The 22,230-nt window shown below is 41.6% G+C and overlaps 1 protein-coding gene across 6 annotated transcripts in view; it reads left to right on the top strand.

The window, feature by feature from the left end:
• Window positions 1-1,439: 1,439 nt before the first annotated feature.
• LOC132992551 (electrogenic sodium bicarbonate cotransporter 1-like) overlaps window positions 1,440-22,230 on the top strand; it is a 42,668-nt gene continuing 21,877 nt past the window's right edge. For 2 of the 6 annotated variants that reach the window (XM_061061933.1, XM_061061938.1), the window contains exons 1-8: window positions 1,440-1,797; window positions 7,708-7,781; window positions 9,550-9,717; window positions 16,248-16,380; window positions 19,407-19,567; window positions 19,661-19,840; window positions 20,049-20,147; window positions 22,148-22,224. In XM_061061933.1, the coding sequence (XP_060917916.1) occupies window positions 1,778-1,797; window positions 7,708-7,781; window positions 9,550-9,717; window positions 16,248-16,380; window positions 19,407-19,567; window positions 19,661-19,840; window positions 20,049-20,147; window positions 22,148-22,224 (912 nt within the window). In that variant the 5' untranslated portion in view covers window positions 1,440-1,777. The remainder of the gene's footprint in view (window positions 1,798-7,707; window positions 7,782-9,549; window positions 9,718-16,247; window positions 16,381-19,406; window positions 19,568-19,660; window positions 19,841-20,048; window positions 20,148-22,147; window positions 22,225-22,230) is intronic. The other 4 variants (XM_061061936.1, XM_061061935.1, XM_061061937.1 and 1 more) reach the window with 3 other exon arrangements.

Below are 22,230 nucleotides of genomic sequence, written 5' to 3'. Positions count from 1 at the left end.
AGAGTACAACTGGTGGATCCCTCTTATGGTTCACTATCCAGCATCTTCAGATACACACACACACACACAAAAATTACAAGAGTGCAAGAGTACACTGTTCATCTCCAAACTCCTCCAGCAATATACAGAAAATAAACCAAGAACAACAAATATACAGAAACGAATAATAATCAAATAAAACTAAAATTTTCATTTTGTGAAAATATTCTTACACTTAAACAAAACCTGCATATTTTATATGAAAATGAACCTCAAAGTACCAGAAAGAAAAGGTAACATTAAGTGTGTAGTTCATGGTAATAGGAACTTTGGGCTTTCTCTCTTCCACCACTAATATTATTGAAAACCACTGGGGGAACTTTCAAAGGAGGGAAATAAATGGTATAGCCAAAAGTCTTGAAACGTGTCCTCGGTTGTATTTTTCTAAATTTAAGAATCTCTTCTATGGGAGTCTGATTTTTTTATTTTTTTAAAATAGAGATGTACAAATCAAAAGGATGGCAAGCAAAGCTGTGATGGCAAACGGAGGAAGTAAATATGACTGTTAAATATTTTTGTGGCTTCAAACAGGAAATACAGAAACTGAAGTCAACGACATCTGACTCTGAGTATCATCCATTTTTTTTTTTTATTCTTCTGGAGTGGCACAGAGAATGAGCCCAGCACTGTACATGAAGTGAAATAGCCTTACGCTACTGCATTTAGAATCATCCAATCACAGCTCAGTGTGAACAAAAGACAGGATGAAGTCATGAAAATATATCAAAATGGGGTAAAAGTGTTATTTTAAACATCTGTATCGACCCGGATTTTAACAACCGGTGTATCTCCAATGTTTATTGAGTCCTCATAAGTTTAAATTGCATTACTTGTCTCGTCCACTAGATGTCGCCAGTCTCCACAACACGACTCAGACTGCTGAGCTCATTTACCTGTTGGACTTGATTCACCCGATCTGAAATATGTGTCATAAATGTTTGTTATCATAATTATTATAATTGCACAAGTTGAGTGCATGAGAGAGAGGTAGATTAGAGCGAGCAGAGAGCATATGAAGGTGAAGCAGCTCCTGCAGGTGTTCTTTCTTTAGCATAGGTTAACAAAGGTTTAAGTAATCAGGCGTTAAACCAAGTTAATATTTAAATGTTTTGTGACAAAGGTCTGCATGCTTTTGCAATCTAAAAAAATAAATTATTTAGACTGGATTTAAAGTCCAAGCTGCTGGGAATCTGTCCAATCACAGAATAGCAACACACTATTTCTAAGTCGATACATTAAGTGAAGTTAAGGCTCTAAAGATGCAAACTGAACGATACAGAAACCAATAGTCAGGTTGAAGTGTGCTGCGCCACCCAAGAGCACAACTTTGTGACCTCCGCCCCCCCCCTCCCTCCCCCTGGTGTCGTCACTCAGGAGGAGGGATGGCACCCTTTACATATGGAACAGACACGCTGCGCTCTCAGAGTCTCTCCACACGCTTCAAGAGAGACACATTAAAGAGTCGTTTTTTTTTTTTATCTCCACCATGTCACCGAGACACGACCTGAGCGAGCCCAGCACGATATGAGGATTTTCTTTTTTTACGTTTGATTTACAGGGTGGAAAGAAATCACTCCAGCGAGACAGCTCCGGCTCCTTTTACGACTTTTTTTCTTTTTTGACTGTAGAAAAAGCGCGACAGATAAGAGGAGGAGAACATCTGTAAACAAAGACTATCAGAGACACCTAAACTGAGCAGAAGGATTGATCAAGCCTCAAAAAGGCGAAACTGGTCACCATGAGTTCCGAGAAGTCAAAGTAAGTTTTAAGTTCTCTCCTCTTTTCCTTGTTAACAGCTTTCAGCAGTGTGAACTTTCGCCTGCAGGAGGGCATTTCCCGTCTTGTTGACGTGTGAAAGTTGGGAAGTGTAAATTAGGTATCAGGTGAGTGACTCATTCGGTGCAGATTTTCTGTGCGTAAAACTGAATTTTCCCGACTACTCAACTTGCTTTGGTTACTCACTTGTGCGCCAAATCTCAAATAAATTAACGTTTCGCTGAAAGCAAGTTGAGAAATGCCTTCAGTCATTCGTGCACCACCCTTTCCCTGGATAAGCCAAGCTGCTGCCGCGCCACCGTGGCTTTGAACAGCCAGGTAATCTATTTTCCGAGAACCTGTCCCAGGTGATTAGCGAGACAAGCAGGGCAGGGAGTGCACGCCAAGTGAAGTGCAGGAGAGTTGTCTCTATAGAGTCACTTTTATTTACGAAAAAAGCGGAGTGTGAAGTGTGCCATGTGGGGGGAAAACGCCACACTTGAGCGTGCGGGGGCCAGCGTGTGCATGCGTCCACGTTGCGCAATGACGCGGCAGACTCCGCGTGTTGCTATGAAACGCGGAAACACTGTGCATGACCTTTTCTGACATGCACCTGGAATTCATCAGCTGTTTGCAAAAGACTCAGCTGCAGCCAGCACGAGTTGCTTCAACAAAGTAGAATGTTAAACAACATTTTTTTTCTGTGCGGAAATGGCGCTATATTTCGTCTGATTCTGATTCTGGACCTGGGCATAGTCCCCTAAAGTGTCACTATCACCACGTCCTATAAAGTAACAAGTCACCTATTCAACTCCTATTCAGCTCAACTCAGGTGTCTGCCCTGCCCTCAACAGAAACTGTAAAATCCCAACTTGATTCCTCATTCTTGTCTTTTGTGTTGGATTGTGAAATCTAGCTGCAATTGTTCTCTCTACTTTCCTTTGTGACATTGATGCACAAGATTTGAGAATCTTCCTCATGGTTCTAACCTGAGTCTTGAATGCCCCCTTTGTGCCCTTGCTTACTGGTGATCAGAGACATTAGACAGCTATTCATTTCCTCATCCAGCCGAATGTTGTCATTAGGAATTCCAAAAAGTCCGGAGAGGAGATGATTTTGATTCAGTAATCGCATAAAAGACTCCTCAGTACAGTAAAACTCCTCTGTGCCCCTTTTCCCCCTCATCTACTTACTCAGACCTTTTTCACACCTCACACCATTTGATTTGTAGAAACCAGAAACAAATACAGACTATACTTGGGTCAGTTCAAACATTCTTTTTGTCCTAGCTTTTCCAATGTTGGTTTTGACCCTTTTAACCATAGTTATTTCTGTAATGAATTAACCTCATGCAAACTATTTTAAAACATAATAAATGCATCTTTTAGTCTATAAAATGGCAAAGAATTTAGGGAAATAAAGGTCATCAAAAGAAGACTTCAAATTGTTTCAAGTCGATAAGTTTTTTGCACATTTACATTTAATCTTCCATATTTAAGACTAGAAGTTAAATCCTGGTTGAATATATTCTCATTCTTAGTTTTGATATTTTTAGTGCTTATTTACTTTGTATTTAATATTATATTATGTTTAAATTTGCTAATATTGTGTTTTTTGCTCATATTGTGTGTTTGGACAACCTGCTGCTGTAACGCCACAATTTCCCAGTTTGGGATCAATAAAGTCATTCTATTCTATTCTATTCTATTGTCAGCCTTAAAAGTTGGCTATAAACAGCTACATTGCAAGTGGATTAAGCGTGGTTTGAGAAGTTTCTAGCAGGATTTAAACCCTAAAAGTTTTTCTTTATGCATCTAAATTAATTTTTTTGTGGCTGACCTCATGCAGACCCCTTTTTATTCTCATAGATATGACTCAAACATGCTGTACTCCTTTCACACCCTCAGATTCCAACTGTTAAACACTCAAAATATCCCTTCTGGGTGGAGTTATCCCTCATGTATCATCCCTGTGTTTCTGGTTGTACTCCTGGTTGTGGTGGTGGTGGTGGGGGGGGGGGGGTTTCAGACTATTGTTGAACCTGGCTGCTGGTGGGATCTGGTGCGTCATTCTGTTAAAGAGATGGGGATGATCCCTGATCTGGAGCAGCTGATCCCGGCTCCTCACGCACCGACAGGTTTATCCCGACCCATGAGGTCACTAAGAAGACAAGCGGCACAGTAAGAAGTTGTGAGATGGATGCAGCAGGTTGCTCTCTGACCCTTCAACCCGGCTGTGTGTTTCTCTCCCCCCCCCCCCTTTATTAATCAAGCTTGGGAAGTTATAGCAGGAAATGGAAAAAGGAGATCAAGAAGATTTCCGGCATTCACACTGACGCAGACCCGAGATCTTATCGGTCTTGTGTATTCAAACTAAGATATGCATGCAGTCTTGCAAGAGTAGGTCATTAGGACAGTGGTGGAAAAATATTTGTCATTATAATCTCGCAAACTTGCAGCTTCCCCAAATTCTCATTATTCTCAGATCTGCATTTATTTCCGCTCTTCATACCAGTCTAGTTCTTTCTTATTTAGCGCCACAGATCATGGAAAGCCGAGCTCTTCCTCTTGCATCCTGCATGCCTGTGCACCACCTGTGTTGTGTTTTTCATCAGAAAGGGTCTCCCTCTCTGAGGCCTCAGTGAGTGATTAACATGGCTCCATTCACCAGCTATACAGGCAGCAGTAAACCTGCAACATGAGCTACCTTGAGCACTCCCTGTTTAGCTAATGGTTTTTCTCGCCGTGTTGTTACTTGACCTTTCTCCGTGCAAACACACACTTTAACTATCAACACTTTGTCCAAGTAAATGCTACAAGACCGAGCTGTGTTCCTGGAAAGATGCCTGTCACCACAGCAGCCAATTTCCTCTAAAATCATGCTCAATGTGGGCGACACAAATGCTCTTCTAATGTCATAGTGCTCTGTTCCAGACTACAAGTCATTATGAACCTGAGCAATCAATATCGTTTCAATGATTAGCAACGTTAAAGATTATTGATCTAGAAGGTCATCAAGGCCATTTGAAGTTTCCACAGTTGAATTAATGGCTACTAGCTTACTGTACATGGCCTACTTATCTTTATTAGCGTAATTAAAATTGTGTGTAATACTCTGTTTGGTTTGCAGGCTACAAAATAGCTGGACGCTTGTTAGCACTTCCATTAGCTACCGTGAGAAACCACCTAGCAATGAATTACTTCCTAGCTAACATTAGCTTTTTAGGGAGTAGTCTGTATCATGACCGACATGTTTTGTATAAAATAATATTTATGTTAGCTGTTGATGTACTGGCTACTGTAGGCCTACACTAAAGGAAGTCTAGTGTAGCAAGGAACTAGCTAAAACCTTATAGTAGCCTACCTGTTTAGCTACCGTAACATGTTCCATTAGCATTCAACTAATTCCTATCTTAATTGGCCTTTAGCTAAGCAATTTGTATCATGTATGAAATAGTTTTTAAACAGCTGTTCATAACCCATTGCCTCCAGTACACTACTTTTTTAATGTTAGTAAGGAACTAACTAAAAGCTAAAGCAGCCGTTGCACAGTTAGCTACCAGACCTGATGTTCCATTCAACTTATTCTGACTAATATTTCCGTAAGAAATTTGTATAATGTATCATCAATTGTCAACTAGAAAATCGTGAAGATAGATAGCTCTATTGTTAGCATGCACAATGCAAATTAGTTGCTAAAGGTAAGGTTAAAAAACAACTAGATAAAAACTAATTGCAGCTGTTTAACGGTTGGTTACTGTAAGGTGTTTTACTAGCAGAGCGAAATAACTTTTGTGACTTTATCGGCTAAGTAATTTTCAGTTAGCGGCGGATTAGCTATTTTTTATATTCGCTATTCCTGCAACCAACCAGCACCTGAGCACGTAATTCGTAGGTTGGGGGTGCATGGGGTATCCTGTTGGTCGTTTGTTCTACTAGCAGTCAACTGCTAGCTTACACATCCTGTTCTTAAGGAATGTTTAGCATGTTTTACTATTCAACAAATAGTATGGCAACTGTACAAAAACAACTAGGCTAACGTTTATAATATCGTTCATAAATCAAAAAGCATTGCTAATTAAGTAATGGTTGTTTATGACCCAATACAAAACTGGCACCATTAGTATCTTTGTACTGTAATTAGCTTATTTTAAAGTAATCATGCTTTGCTTTTAAAGAGTTTATAAGAAAATGGCTGCATGCTAACGTTAGCTGTTTATAACCCGTTACCATTAGACAACAGCAAAAGCTAGCATTCAATAGGCTGCATTATGTTGTATCTTGGGCTAGGGCAAGATGGCTGTCCATATTTTCACTTGCCATTATCTTTTTAGTCTCTGAACATTTTGGAAACATTTAAATGACTATGATGATAATGCTTTGCCATGACTCTTGGTCTTTGACAGCTTGATCGCTTCCTCGCCCGAGTGAGTCTGACATGAGGCAGGGTAAAATGACCTTTTGTTTAGATTTAAATTTGGTGAATGGTTGTGAAAGAATGGAATACAATGGCTCCACCCTTCGTGTTTTCTATAGTTATGTCCACTGACCACATTCTGAATGACACTTTAAGCTGTTTGTTATAAATACTTCAAGTGCATTGCAAAACATGAGAAACTCCCTAAAGCTATAGTGATGCTTTCCATTCGCTCCGTCATGGAGGGAAAGTTCGAGCAGAGCAGCTCGAATGCAAAGAAACCTGGAATTAAACAATAGCTTCAAAACTTGAACTACCCTTTTATTGCTTGCAACAAAAGGAGGCTACAGAGGCTTATTACTGTATTAGTATTACTTGGCACCAAGCCTTGCCACTCCCCACTTTTTTTGATCTAGGTGCTAGCTCATGGCTCGACATTACTGTCTGCCAATCAGCGTTGTACGTCTATCTTTCTCAAGGCCAGATATGAAAACCCTCTGGGAGAAGAGTCCGATTAGCGTCTGGTGCTATCGCTGGAACAAGTTGTATCCTTCCTGACTTTGTTTATTTAGAGGTTTGTGTACACTGCTCCCATCCCTTCATTTTGCACACAGTGTCATCCTCATGTTTGGGGGTTTTATTCTTGGGCTTATTGACATTCTTGATACGGTTCCCAAAAATGTTAATTAATGTTTTGTTGTTTAACAGAACTGTTCTCATAAATTGGTCAGATTAGCCACGCCAGATTAATTCTTGATTCGATGCTGACACGCTTTATGTTATCTCAGGAAAAAAAGCTGGAAGATATCCTCACAGATAAGTGTAGGACTTCAAACTTGAAGTTCTTTCCTGTAATGATATATTGGCTTCAGTTTTTGCAGTGATAAACTCTAGCTGTTTTGGCTTTGGACGGCTATATTCTGAGATTGAATGCATATGTTTTGGCCCAAAGCTTGCTTTCCCTGGCTTCACTGCATTGAAGGGAGCAACATTCCTTCCGACGTTCCAGGAACTTTAAGGAATAGCGTTTTAAAGGAAACTTCAGACCATGAGGATGTTTGTGATCCCGGAGTAAACATGAGGCCTCCTACAGTATTTTGCAATAGTAGTTCCAGTATTACTCACTTAAAGATTTTTCTGCGGTAAGAGTGTTGCAAAATCTCTCCATTTACAACGAGCTGTTTCATAAGATCTCTCATGATGGTTGCAGCATTGTTGTTGGATGGAAAACAAGATATCGGTCATTTGTGGGCGAATGCAATCGTATCAGAATGCTCCTAAAAACGTACCCGGTTGGCAGATTTTGAAGCATTTGCTTTTTGAACAAAATCTCAAATTTAGATTGTTTAAAAAAAGAGTCAGCAAGCGAGTGTGTTGACACAACTTGAGATAGGGGACTTAACTTGTTCAAAAGAATATGTAACTCAACACAATCATTGTAAATGTTTCACTTTTTAATCGACTAAGTTAAAACATTGTTCTCCCTTTTCTTTGCAGAGTGGAGGATGAAGCAGTCTTGGACAGAGGAGCGTCCTTTGTCAAACACGTCTGCGACGAGGAGGAAGTGGAAGGTAAGATCCGTGATGAAATCCAGCTCACTTTATCCCCTCATCCACCCTGTGAAACCTGTAGTCTCCCCCTCTGGTATCGGTGGAAAGCTGAACATATTATGTAAGATAAACACAGGAAGATGTTTCTGCAGATTGTCCAGCACTGGCTGTCAAGTTAAGGCCACAGGAGAATTCATCCACAGACTGCCAACAACCAACGTTACGTGTTTCGTTGAGCTGTTAGTAGTTGGAACCCAGTACATCATTTCCTGTTAAAGACGTTTAAAAACTGGTTCAAAAGAGTTTTTTCCATGGATGAAATTTGCGGCATGATGGACCGCTGCAAAGTTTGTAAAGATGTTAATCAAAACCACAAGACTTCTTCATGGATTGCATGGTTGAAAACACACATTAGCTTCAGTGCTATCTTCTCCCTGGTTGTGTCTGACATCACACACTCATTCCCTACTCCCTAAATGAAGAGTTCTTTGTAGTCGACTATGAAGTGCTCTCCTTGGGCACAATAAGAAAAACATATTGTGGTCCAATAATGACGCCATTTCTGTCCCACAACTAAAACGTACAGCTTCCCGCCGGCCAAAACTATTAATGGTGATAAATAATAATAAAGTACTGAGCTTTTATTTGAAGAAGAAGAAAATGTTCACACCAAACTTAAATATTTGTGTTTACAGACTCTGGTCTTGTGTCTGTCAGCTTCATTAGGAAAAACTAAAGCAACTCCGTTGAAAGAGATTTCTGTAAAAATGCTCCAAATATGAACTTTTTTTTATGTGACTGTGTTCAAGCTGGTCGCTGGATTTATTCATCCGAGAGAAGTCAAATGCTGCTTTCAGCTAGTTAAACTCCTTGATCCGCAATGCATGATGGTATTGCTTGGATATGGACCATTGGTTGTACACTAATTTACACAATGCATTGTGGGATACGATGAGTCCACTATGTGTACTAATGCTCACTCAGGACATTGACAATACTGCTAAATGGCATATTCACTATTAGAGCCCGACCGATTTAGGATCTTTGGTGCCGATATCGATATAAGGGAGAGAAAATGAATCTGATCACGATATATTGGCCGATATCCTTCTTAGATTTGTCTTTGATCTGTAGAGATAGATAATATAGATATACACGTTTATTGCGTTGATCCCTCAAATACAGTTTTTTAACACTTGTGGAAAAGATGTGTAATGGAGACAAGATGGTCACTCGACTGGAAATTAACTGCAAATGATTTGCAAATGAAACGTCATATGACTGGTGAATGAATCTAGTAATATCGGCGCACATCTGAGATGAAATTAGCCGATACCGATAGTCATGTGATATGCTAATATCGGCCAACATTATCGGCTGGCTGATAAATCGGTCGGGCTGTATTCACCATAAAGTGAGTGGTGTGATTCCAGACATGGCCCCTGTCTTCTCTCTCTCTCTCTCTCTCGCTCTCTTCTTACTTCCTGGAGACAATGAGTGATGATGTTGTGAAGGAAAATGTCAGCCTTTATGTCATGTTAAAACCCAGCTGTCATACTCTTCCTGATGGGGAAACAAACCCTAAATGTCAAGGAAGAGCTGGAAACAATGCGTCAGAGCAGCCTTGCGATAAGCGAACATTTCCGTCACACAAGTCAAACCAGTCCTCCATTGTTTTTCTTTTTATTTCCTTCCAGTGGTGATATACAGATTAGCAGCATTCAGGATTAATGTGATTTTTTTTTTTTTTTTGTGTGTAATCTGATCTGCATCATCTTGTCACGGGCAGGTCACCACACCGTGTACATCGGCGTGCACGTTCCCAAGAGCTACCACCGGAGGAGACGCCACAGACGCAAGTCCAGCCACAAGGAGAAGCGGGAACGGCCGGATCAGAGCACGGAGGGGTACAAGTCAGACGGGGAAGAGTCCAACGCCAACATCCTCAAACCTCTCAGTGAGTTCTGGAAAAAAAGAAAAGCCTTTCAGTGTGGAGAATACAAATCACCAGAGTCACATTACCGAGGGTTATATCACTCTCCAGATGTTGTTGGCAACCGAAGAAGTTGGAAAGAAAAGAGCAGAAAACCTACACTCAGAGTAGAGTTAGTGCAAAAAAATGACATCAGCATTCAGTTTGTGATGTAAACACGTGTGTGTGTGTATTTACCTGGAAGATTAAAGCCATGCTTTTGTTGTAGGATTTGTGCGAGAGGATCCTCAGATGATAAAACACACAAAGTTAAGGAGGGAGCAGAAGCAAGATATTTACTAGATACAGACGGACAATGCTCCTTTATTTAACCCCTTCAGTTCAGAATTAAAATCAGTGAAGAGTCTTTGAAAGAATTGGCTGTAAATGAAGCAGGATCTCGTGAATGTCACCCTCCTTTCACATGATCCTCGGATGCTTGACCTCCAGAGTTCAAAGCTCTTCTTTGTTGTTTTTATGAGCTTTAAGTCTTAATGTGGAAACAACATGGGAACGCTATAAATAGGATATGTGGCGGATCATAATTTCTCAGAACTAATCTACACGGTTAGTAGCAAAATGGGTACAAACTTAAACCCTCCTACATAAGGAAAAAGGCATCATGTATACACACACACACACACACACACACACACACACACACTAATCTTTTTATAATGCTGTCATTCTGTGTAGTATGAAGTCAGCCAGTAGCCTTTTTTAATTGGTTGGATCGTCCCTATGTACGGAGGCTGTAGTCTTCAATGCTAACTCCCCCGGGTTCGATTCCGACATGTCATTCCCCGCTCTCTCTCCGTCCCTGATTTCAGACTCTAGTCACTGTCCCTGTCTCTCCAATCAAGGCGTGCAAAGCCCCCCGAAAGTCACTGAACAAAACCCTGTTCAAAAAAGCGCTAGCAGCGCAGAAATGAACATGTTTACAGCCTGGTTTCTGATTGGCTCTAGTCTGTATCAACACACACTGTACATGTTTTTATACCTGATCCATTTAGATTTTAACATGAAGGATCAGAGTTATTCTTAATAAGAGAGGCGTGGCTGACCTGACAGGTGGGCAGGCAGCTCCTCCAGCTCTCAGCCTGTCGTTAGGCTGAGACAGGATTTCCAGCATGAAGACCTCCATCGACAGGCTTCAGAAGCCCCCTTTAGTAACCAATGGGTGATTCACTCAGGCTTCGTCCATGTTTATTTACAGTCTATATACTTTAGACAGTGTGGAGGAGTTTGCTTGTAGTTTATTTTAAAGTCTTTCTATGTGATTTTTCACACTTAAATATAATATAAATCAAGTTTATCCTCTGAAAATAACTCTGTGAGTCATGACTGTCTACAATGGGTGTAACACCCGAGTCCCACTGTCTGTGATGTTTTCAGAGTTTTCAGAGTCCTATCTTCAGTTTGTTTACATCGCCCGGACGGCCGGCTGACTCCTCCCCTCGCATATAAAAGTTGTTTAATTGAGGGACTAGAGAAAAGAAGAATAACATACTGTACTCACTGCTTAACTGTGTTTCTAGATCACGCTCATTTCAGGTAAATTTACATGCAGTGTGAAGATACGAGCATAATAAAGATCGCTAGCATTAGCATGCTAACACAACAATGCAGCGCGAGTTGTTTTGGTTTCATGCTGGTGCTCAAAGGCGACATCTGCTGGATCAAAAAATCACATTTAAAGCCTTTAATCGTAAACACGACATTTTCCAATCTTTGGATCCTGCCTCTGTGAAAATTCTGCTTCTCAACAATCCTAAAGCTACAAGAAATGGATTAAAAGTATCCTGGAAAAAAATATTTTCTCCAAACGGTGACATCAAGCTGATGACCGGTTTATCGATTTTCTTCTTCTCTGAGGCTTACCAAATAGATTTTCTCAGTATGAAACACTTTTCTTCTGATAATTTCCGACACCACATGGATGCAGCGTTCTGGCCTCAAAGTGCACATTTTAAAGATTGTCGTCGGCCTCATGGGTCAATCTTCAGGAAGCTGCACCAGATGTCTGCCCTTATATGGCAGATTAGGAATGCGGCATGGAAGAATCATTAATCCCACCATCAATTTCTTAGAGCAGGAGGAATAATAATTATCTGTAAATCAGCTTTACATGAGCCTACAAGAAGACCTCTCTATTTCACATGAATACACACACACACACACACACACACACACACACACACACACACACACAGATGGAAACACATGATTTAGTGACGGTGTAAACGCAGCATTGAATTCCAAGAAAATCTCATTTTAATCTGTAAAGATGAAGGCTTAAACAACCAGCTATTTAGAAGACGTATAATTAGCACGGTGTTGGAATTCACCTTTTAAATTGCACATCCAGGAAGCCGGCGTCATGGCCGTGTTTACGCTCTGCTGTTCGTTTTGTGGAAGTAACCATTAAGGTCTGAAAATGGTGGGAAAAGAGGACTTCCCCCTCAAACAACCTGAACATAAAGAAAGGCTAATCTAGAATTAAAAACACACTTCATCCAAAGTCAAGTAGACTTGAAGGTTGAAGATGTTGAAGACGCTTCACCTCTCCTCTGAAGGCGTCTTGAGTTCAGTTCAGTTCATGATGTAGTTATGGAACAATAAGCGGTACATGCACTGAACAGAAACAGCTGTTTAACATGCCAGAAAGTGTTGCAAACATCACTCCTCGTCTTCCAAAAGGACTGAATCGTACTACACATAATCTCAAACATGCACGTACATGCTGAGAGTATACAGCCAGGTGCCAGGATGTAATCAGGGGAAACTCTTCACACTACCTGTTTCTTTTTTTAGATCAGTTCATGTAAAGGTTAATCTCGCTCTCTGTGGACGCTGGTAGCTAGTGTGCCTTCCCCGTGTACAGAGGTTTAAGTCCTTGAAAGCGGGCGGCCCGGGTTTGAATCTGACCTGTGGCTTCTTTCCTCGCATGTCGTTCCCCCCCACTCTCTCTCTCCCCGGTTTCTGACTCTATCCACTGACCTAGCTCTAAAAAAAAAAATAAGGGCAGGAAATCCCCCCCAAAAACAATCCCTCTGCAACACCTTTTTAAAAAAAAAAAAAAAAGTTTGATTCCAGTTTAAACCCGTTAAAGTGTCCTTTCATGGAGCATTTTTATTCTTTTTGGAATGTGAGGCTTAATTTAACCAACGCTGTTAACACGAGAAATAAAGCACAACGTGGACGAACAGGTCGCCGTTCTGACCTTCATGATAATGATAATAATACATTTTATTCATGAGCGCCTTTCAAGACACACAAGGACACTGTACAACAATCAACATTTAAAAAACAACGATGGGTAAAATCAGGATACAATAAACTAAATGAAATGTAGGACGGTGTAATTACAATTAAAATGTTAGAGTGAGTAGGCGATCTTGAACAGATGGGTTTTGAGTCACATGCATGTGCTTAGACACGTACGATCACGCCCTCAATTTGCGTTGTGTCCAGCTCAGTCGCTACCCGTCGGCCTTTTTTTTTTTTGGTCGATTCTACATGTTGAATCGTCGGTCGGTGACAGGAATCTCTCTGATTGGCTGTTCAGAGGTTTCATTTCTCTCCAGCTCTCGACACAGGTTCAGGAAAACCCCCTTGAGCATGCCGCTGTAGTATCCATGCTTTTCACCCATTAGTGCGGTTTCTCCTTATTTGTCTCCTCCGCCTCTTCTTTTCTTTTTTCCACTAAAAGACCAAGAGCTGACAACGCCAGCGCCATTTTCATTCTCAATTCTCCATTAGTAGTCGACCTATAATACGAGTGGTGACCGACAGCGGTGTGAAAATGGTCTTCTCGTATCATAAACAACGGACTACCGCCCCCTGCTGGCATGGAGAGTTATTTCCTCTCAGTGGTGGTCGGCCGTCGGCTGTAGTCTTTGCGGTGCGTTCAAGTGCAACTTTTTTGACCAAGACGTGAGGCCACTAGTTCTTTGCCGTCTGCTTGGTTGTGTCAGGGCCTTTCCTTCCTCACATCAAGCTGTCAGTCCAGAGACAAGCTCTTGAATAACCCCCCCCCCCCCCCCCCCCCTCCCTCCTCCTCCTCACACGTCTAGCTCCTCTAATGCTGTAATCCTCCTTTTATAAGGCCTCATGCCAGTGTATGATGCACTCCGTCACCTAAAGGTCCCTTTTGTTATGATACGGGTTTGCTCACATTTTGTCTGTCTTGTTGAATCAGCTTTCCATGAGTCATGCAAAGTGGAGCTGCAGGTAAACACACACACACAGGTATCATCGCGGAGATGCTGTTAAGAGCGTTTTTTTTAAATACCGGTTTCACATCTTGTAAGAGGTCGGGGGGGGGGAGATAAAGAAAAGGCCAACACATAACTCTGAAAGGAAAACAGATTAAGCATTTGTTGATCTGATAACAGCTTAACAACTCGGCTAAGCGTAGTGTTGTAAAACAGTAGTTGTCGTTTCCTCATAAATGTCAGCACAGGTCTCAATAATACACACCAGACAGTTTCTTCAAGACCTTTTCCAAACCTCTGTGGCATTCAGTGACATCCTCAGTGTCGTTTGGACGTGTGTGTACGGTTCAAACATGGGGACGTGTTTGTGTAAATGCAAACACTGTCGCCCGCCTGTTCATCCATAGAATCAGACTTTACATCAGCACTTTTCATTCACCAAATGTCATCTCTTTTCCACGGACTTGGATCCTGACCTTCATGTAGCTTAGCATTAGGTCCAACTGTACTATTTTTAAAATCAAGCGTTCCTAAATGAAGCCTGGGTGTGCTGTGTCGGGATTAAAAGGTTACAGGCACTGTCACGTTGTCAAAGTATCAACCTGTGCGGTCCTACCTGGCACAGCGTTTCAACAGAATCAGGGTCATAAGTCGCCTCTTAACCGCTCGCCAGCTCGCCTTCTTTTTGTGTCACGGTTGCACAACTTTCCTAGAAATGCGACCAAGAAAGAACTGCTTGGACTAGTTAGCCTTACATTGCAAGGAAATTAAACACTGGGGGGGGGGGGGGACTTTTGATTGTTGGAAGACGGGGAAGAACAATGTGCAGTACCACAGTTCAGTGCAGTGATACAGATCAGGTCACACCTTTTTTTTATTACAAGGAAGTAAACATTACATAAATTCTTCCTCATGAGGGTGTTGGCAAAGCTTTTTTTTTCCTCCTAAATTGAACCGAAGCACTTTTTTCTATATTTAAGAGTCATCCATCACAGAGCAGAGTTTTAATCTGCTCTGCACATCAGTGAAGCCTGAAACAAGCACGTAGTGATGCTCGCACTTCCTGTTGACATCTGCATCCTTGGGTCGTCCAAAAAGTTCTTAAAGGGAAATGCACTTTACATGAAACGCACTCCAGAGTAAAATCTAAAAAATTTTTTGCTGTTGGTACAGCGGGACTCAAGTCCTGTAAAAAGTTTTGTGCTTGTGTCTGACAGCCTGCATCTTACTGTATGTGTGTCAGATTTATTAAGGAGTGTTGATGCTTTGTTTTCTACATGGGATGTGTAGCTAGTTTGCACTTTGCTGTGCAGAGTCAGTTTCACCTCTGCACATACACAGATCAGGATTTTAATTAATTATTTATCAGCTTTAATTAGTGTTGTAGTACTCCAAATCTTTGTCTCAAGGCCGGTCACCAGACCACTTTTTGAAGGTCTCATCCTCGGTATCTGAATCATTTTTACTCAGTCTTGTCTCGGTCTCAGGCTGGGCGGACTCTGGATCTTAAATCAAGACCGGTCAAGAGCACCACTGATAGTCCACTGTGTCACTGTGATGATTTCTTTTTTTTATCCTCCTGGTAATGGCTGCAACCTTCCCGGTGTTACGGGATTATGATGACTTTTTATTTGACATTTTATAATAAATATATATGTATGAGCCAACCTGCAGAAGTTCTAGTTAGGTGTGACGATACAGATCTTGAATCTGGACTGTTTATCACGACAGTACTCTCACCTTGTTGTAATCTTCGACCCGTCTGTTTTCATTGAAATTCATTATCTGCTACGAGAGTCCGTCGAAGCCACAGGCAAAAAAAAAAAAAGCCCAGGTTACTCTAAAATCGGGATTAGCAGCAACCATGTTTATTCTGGTAACATTGCTCAAACCAAGCTGACTGGTTATGAAGTGTTGATACAGTAACAACGAGCCAATTCACAATCTTTTGGCTAGCTAGCTAAGCTAACAAGTCAAATGCTGCTGCCTCGACTCTGACTCCCCGCAGCACACACTCGACTCGGTAGCGGCCTGCACAGTTAGATAAACTAGGCTGCTCTGCTAGCTAAGTTTGGGAAGGTTAAATGTAAAAAACAAACCCTCATAAAGCAATGCTAGCTGGTGTTTTATTGTTTAAATGTCTTTCCCCCTTAGTTTAAGCTAGGCTAGCAGCATTCAGTCTTTTCAGTCAATTAGGAATACAACTAGTGCAAGAACTACTTCATCATCTCTAGTTTTGAGGGTATTTTGGGTTAAAGTTTCCGGTCCCTAACCTGCCCTTTTTCTCCTCCTCCACAGTTTCTCCCGCTGAGAGGATCCGGTTCATCCTTGGCGAGGAGGACGATGGCCCCCCGCCTCCTCAGCTCTTCACCGAGCTGGACGAGCTCTTGGCTGTGGACGGACACGAGATGGAGTGGAAGGAGACGGCCAGGTGAGCCACTCAGTGAAACTTTTTTTCTTTCAAAGCCAGGCATGAACTCTGTCAGACATCCCCCCCCCCAACCCCCCAACCCCACCACACCCTTCTTTTTATATATTAGTTGCCACGGGCAGTGTAGTCGTAAATTTCCTGCTGTACAATCCCAGTGCAGTCAGCGGAACAAAATCCCTTTTATGAATAATCGTGTTTTGTATGTGTAGGGAAATAGGTCGGTGAACTCCCAGTCTGATCTTATCTGACTGGGATCTGGAGTACCTGCTCTGTGGGACCAGGAAACGACAGAAAGTCCCACATGGTGTAGAACAAGACTTAAGGTTAACGAGAGCGCTGGGGCTCATGCAATTTAGACGTCTGACATCTGTCTTTTATGCCTTCTTATTAAAGACGCTGAGGTAGTAAATGTTAAGTCAATGAACGGCTCCTTTTTGTCCCAAAGATTTAAAATGATCTGATTACATTAGCAGACGGAGGAGACAAAAGGACAGCCACTAAAACGTCCTGGCAGTACGTTAAAAGTTGACTTATAAAATCATTTTCTTCTGTCTTGACAATGAGCCTCAAATCTTATTTGGCAGACGATTATAATTTAATTATTCTGTCTTCAAACAAAATGAAAAAACTGAGAATTTCCTCCTTGAAGACACAGACACCAGAGTTCCTCAAATATCATTCTGCACCTGGCTTTATGAGAAACCATGACCTCTGCATGTGCAAGTCATTTTCATCCAGGAAACAAAAACTCTCCTCCGTTTTTATTTTAAAAGTCTAATATGCATCTCGCAATAAAACAGGCTGCTTTGGAAGCGTGCTGTTAATCACTTCGACACATATACAGGGCGGAGAGGCAAATAAAAATAACGATATGGAAATAACCTATCGACTCTGTGACGGTCTCGTTTGAGTTTGCAGCGTACAAAGAGACATCAGTCTGTTTTATAACCGGCTTTAAACTCCTCACAGAAACTTTAACAAGTGTTTTGTACTTCATGACTCCGCACCTGTGCAGACGGGCAAAGACGGGGGTCGATCATTTTGCAATGAGAGCTGGTTTAAAAAAAAAAAAAAAAAACTTGCCATGTATCACGCTTGAGGAGTCATGCACAGATTTATCAACAAATACTACCACCAGTCAAGTTTCTGCCAACTTTTGTTTTTATAAAACAGTCAGCAAATGTCATGTTTCCACACATGTGCAAGGAGGTATGAAACAGGACATTTTGCTCCTGTTATTTCCATTTCCATCAATATTACAAAGGAAATAATCTTCAGAAAAGGTGAAGGGGTGATAGTGGATTTGAAGTGTCTAAAAATGTAAATTCTGGTTGCCGATTTTTTTGTTTTGGATTTTGACAATTTAAAAAAATCAGAGAATCGAAAAAGACTCAAGTTTTCTGTTGTATCTTTCATCACAAGAAGTACACTGATCTGGAATAATACAGATACACAAAATAAGCCGACTGGTGATGAGCATTTCTTTCTAACTTCTACTTCTTTAAAGTCTTTGTCCTGCGTCAGGAAGAGGGGAAAAGGAGGGGTTGTCCAATAGGGAGGATAAATGCACTCCTCGAGGTCGTCGCTGTCTTCAGACTCATGCTAACATAAAGCAAGACGTCTGGTCGCAGGGCGCGTGGACGGCAGCCAGAGGGATACTCTATCCCCCTGAGGAAACCCCATCCTCAGGCCTCAGGAGAATGGCTCTTTTGTAGCGCTGACATGTGAGGCATTATTGTTTAAAAAGAGCCCTTGTCCTGGGTCTTACCTTTAAGGCCTAGCTCATCCGCGGTAGCAACAACAGAGTGTGGTTTCTCGTGTTAAGCCATGTGTGGGCTTGAAGCTAAAAAAAAAAAAAAACCACACAACTGACGCCGTGCAGCTCAGCGTGTTTTGCTCAAGTCTACTGATTTATTATGTTACTGCTACGGCGTCCTGCTTCCCGTAGTCTCGCCTCCCGTAGTCTCGCCTCCTGTAGCCTACTGTGACCGTTTCAAAACACAGTTGGGTTGTTTTGTAAAGAAAAGAGGAACCGTCTTGTCGCCTTTTTGTTTGCAGCCTGTATTTCTTCACAAGCTTGCAAAGCCACTGTTGTGCACTTTTATATATCAATATAATACAGAGACATTTTCTATTAGCAAAGATGTTCCAGTAGATCCAATGTTTTAGATTTGGACAAGACTACCTCTCAGACACAAATGCTATTTAATAATGTATGTCTTTTTAAGCAGCTGTAAACCATGTTTAAATGTCATATGATTGCCGTCCTTATTGCTAAGTAGTCTACTTCAAATTTTCCAAGGTAAGCTATCTTTAGCAGCAGCGGCAGCTCGGCTAGCAGCTTCTTGGCTAGCAGAAGCTTGGCTAGCAGCACCTGGTCTAGTGACCCGTCCTGCTGCTTGTGTGTTCGCCCTTTTTAGAGAGATATAGGCTGCATATTTAGAGAGAAACATTAAAAAAAAAAAGTATTTTAAATTTGAATTTAAGTGACTTGGTGTTTTCTGGGGAAACAATTAGTGGTGGCAAGTTGGGAGGTAGCAGCTCGGCTAGCAACAAGTCCTGATGCCCCTTAGCTGTGCGCATTGCGTCAGAGAAATTATTATTTTTTTTTAATTAATTAAAGTTAAATTAATTTAACTTCAATCAAAAAACTGAAAAGAGTCAACAGAAAACACTACTTGTTGACTCTTTGTTGGCTTAGAAATGAGGACTGCATTCTTTGCTCACAGTTCACTGTTGGTTGTAAACGTCGAGGCTCACTTTCTTCTGAATGGTCAGCTATCTGGAAGCCTTCAGGGGGGTGCAGAACGCTGCAGGGCTGCCAGGGTAGGGTCTGCTCTTCAGTGCTTGGAGAAGAGAGTCTATGTAAGAAGTTTCACCGGCTTACGAAGAGGCTTGAAGCCGTCTTATGAACGTCTTGGTTTCATATCGGGACTATCCATGATTTGCAGAACAAGATGTTTAGCGCCCTCTGCAGACTCATCCAAACACCACCCTTACACACCTCTCTGCTTACTTCCTGACAGGTGGATCAAGTTCGAGGAGAAGGTGGAGAAGGGCGGCGAGCGCTGGAGTAAACCCCATGTGGCCACGCTGTCCTTACACAGCCTGATGGAGCTCAAAACGCACATCGAGAAGGGAACCATCATGCTGGACCTGGAGGCCGCCACGCTGCCACAAGTAGTCGGTAAGAAGGGTTTGAAACTTCACAGTGGGGGGAATCAAAGTACTCCAAGGCACAACGTGTAGCCTAATGTTCATCCTTCTTTTTGTACGGCAGAGGTGATCACCGACAGCCAGATCGAGAGCGGGCAGTTGAAGCCGGAGCTGAAGGAGAAGGTCATGTACACGCTGCTACGGAAACATCGCCACCAGACCAAGAAGTCCAATCTGCGCTCTCTCGCTGACATCGGCAAGAGTGTTTCAAGTGCAAGTAGGCTCTTCTCCAACCAAGAGAATGGTAAAAGCTGATAAAATGAGCTCTTTTTTTCTGTCTTCATATCCTCAAACTAACCACTCTGTTAGATTTTCATTTCCTAACATAAACTCTTACGACTTCTCTCTGCATCTTCTCTCCTTTTGTTTCCCTTGTTCTTTTTCTTTTCCCAACTTCTCTTCGGGGTCTGTGGTGTCTCTGATCTTCCTCTTGGGCGTCTTGGGCGTTAAAGCACGCAACCCCCTCGAGCAGCACCCCGTGCCTTGTTTAAGCCCGCAAGAATTAGAGGAAGCGTCTGAGGTCATGAGGAGCTCCAGCATGGGATACCTCTGTAAGTGAGGTCGCAGCACTACGGCTTAAAAAAGCAGCATAGATGCATTGTATGTGTATTGCTGAACTAGCATTATAGCTACAGACAAATGCAAATGCTAACCAGAAACACATCAACACAATCAGACTGATTTTGAAAAGCTAGGGGCTTAAAGGGGCTTTTTGGCACCAGTGTGATATCAGATAAAGGGAGCCAGTAAAGTGAATTACTGAGGAATGAATATAAAGAAAGAACGCGGCATGTCAAATGGACATTGTTTTGGCACAGATATGATGGTTGGAAAGTTCTCATAAGGCTGTTTTCTTAAACATTACCCATTGTTTCACATTGTGAACACATTATAAGTGCTGACCGCATCGGCTCAGCTGTCATGCTTTGTGCTGCAGAAAGTCGACCACGGGTTCCCAAACCTTTTTAGCACGCAACAGTTTATTTGGAGGGCTAACAAGTGATTTTTTTTTTAAAACCATGTTTCCAAAAAGAGTTGGGATCATGCGTTGATATCAAATTCAAAATGTGCACAAACATTCACCCCCCAAAAAATTTGAAAAGTTCAGTTTCAACATCTGATGTTGACTTTGTGCTGTTTTTTCAATCAATCATGTTGTTTCAGTGTTTTTTTGCAAATCATTATCAGAATCAGATTTATTGGCCAGGTATGCTTACACACACAAGGAATTTAACTTTGGTGAACTGTGCTCTCTTATGAACAGGTACAACATTAAATATCAACAATAAACAGAATAAGAAAAGACTAATATTTACATAAATATGAAACAGTGCAGTGGTGAAAAGTGCAAAAGATGCTGAAGTAACATGATGAGTAAACTGTAGTTATGTGACAGATGGGTCAATTAAGATGTCAATTACAGTATTTACATAAATAAGTGTGCGTATATTATCGTTTAAATTAAATAATATATATATACAGATATGTATATTCACAGTGACTGTTGGTTTAGTGTAGTGTTTTCACAAGTGCACAAAACTTCCAAAAACTTCCTGACATTTTTTGGGAGAGCTGAACATGCAAACATGAACGGATTCTATTTTTCAAAGCAACTTTTTCCCAGAATTCCCAGACAGACAGGGTGAGCAGATTTTTAAATTTCACTAAAGGGAGGGGAGGGAGGGGGGAGGAATTGATCATGACATCTTGGTGCACGTAATGACGTTCTTCTCCGCACTTTCATTGATACTGTGAATACGTCCAATCACACCAAGCATTGATACAAAGGCAAAAAATATTTATCTTTCCGCCCCACTACCCTTTTTACCCCCCCCCTCCCTTCTTACAGTAACAGTCTCCCCTGTGAAGTGCAGTAGATTAAAGTAGATTTTTTAAAGGGCAGCCTGACCTGAGTGCATGTGTGAAAACAACACTTTTTTTTTTTTTGTTTCTGTTCACATTTGTCACATGGTCTCAACTCTTCTGGAGTATACAGTTAAAGCATAATGTATTCTGTAAATGAGTTTCTCTGAAGAACATACAGGCTATCAGCATAATGTGCCGCTGGTCATTTATCTCAGCCTGTCAGAACTTCGGCTGGGGCTCTGAAAGTAATCAGTAACAGAGAAAACGCTCACAAATCAAACATTTCTGCGGCTTCAGAAAGCTTAAATCTGTTTTGAACATTGTCATCAGCAGTGATTTGAAGTGATGGACTGTTTTCAAAACTGTGCTGTTCAATAAGTGAAAAATCTCATCCCATGCATGTTTCTGCTGACGCTCATAAGCAGCTGACCTAAGACGGCCTGCTAGCCTCACTCTCCTCTCTCTCTCTCTCTCTCTCTGAATGAAAGGCCATCTGGCATAAGTCCTCAAGCTTAAGCCTCTCCACATTTAGCTTTAGTTTTCTGGCTCTCTTTGTGTACTTGTACCTGGTGCTTCTTTTTCTTTTCTTTTCTTGGACTCGTTTTTCCACCTGGGCCCAAAAATGTCTCATTTACTGTTCTGCCCCAATGTGTGTCCTCAACAGTGTCTCCCCCCCTCTCTGCAGGTAGTCCGACCACTGCCCATAGAAACCTCACCTCCAACAGCCTGAGTGACTTCTCTGACAAACCAGAGAAGGATCAGGTAATA

This window comes from Labrus mixtus, chromosome 17 (assembly GCF_963584025.1).
Source record: "Labrus mixtus chromosome 17, fLabMix1.1, whole genome shotgun sequence".
Classification (NCBI taxonomy): Eukaryota; Metazoa; Chordata; class Actinopteri; order Labriformes; family Labridae; genus Labrus; species Labrus mixtus.
The sequence above is the reverse complement of the archived record's forward strand: the minus strand, read 5'-3'. Positions and strand labels throughout refer to the sequence as shown.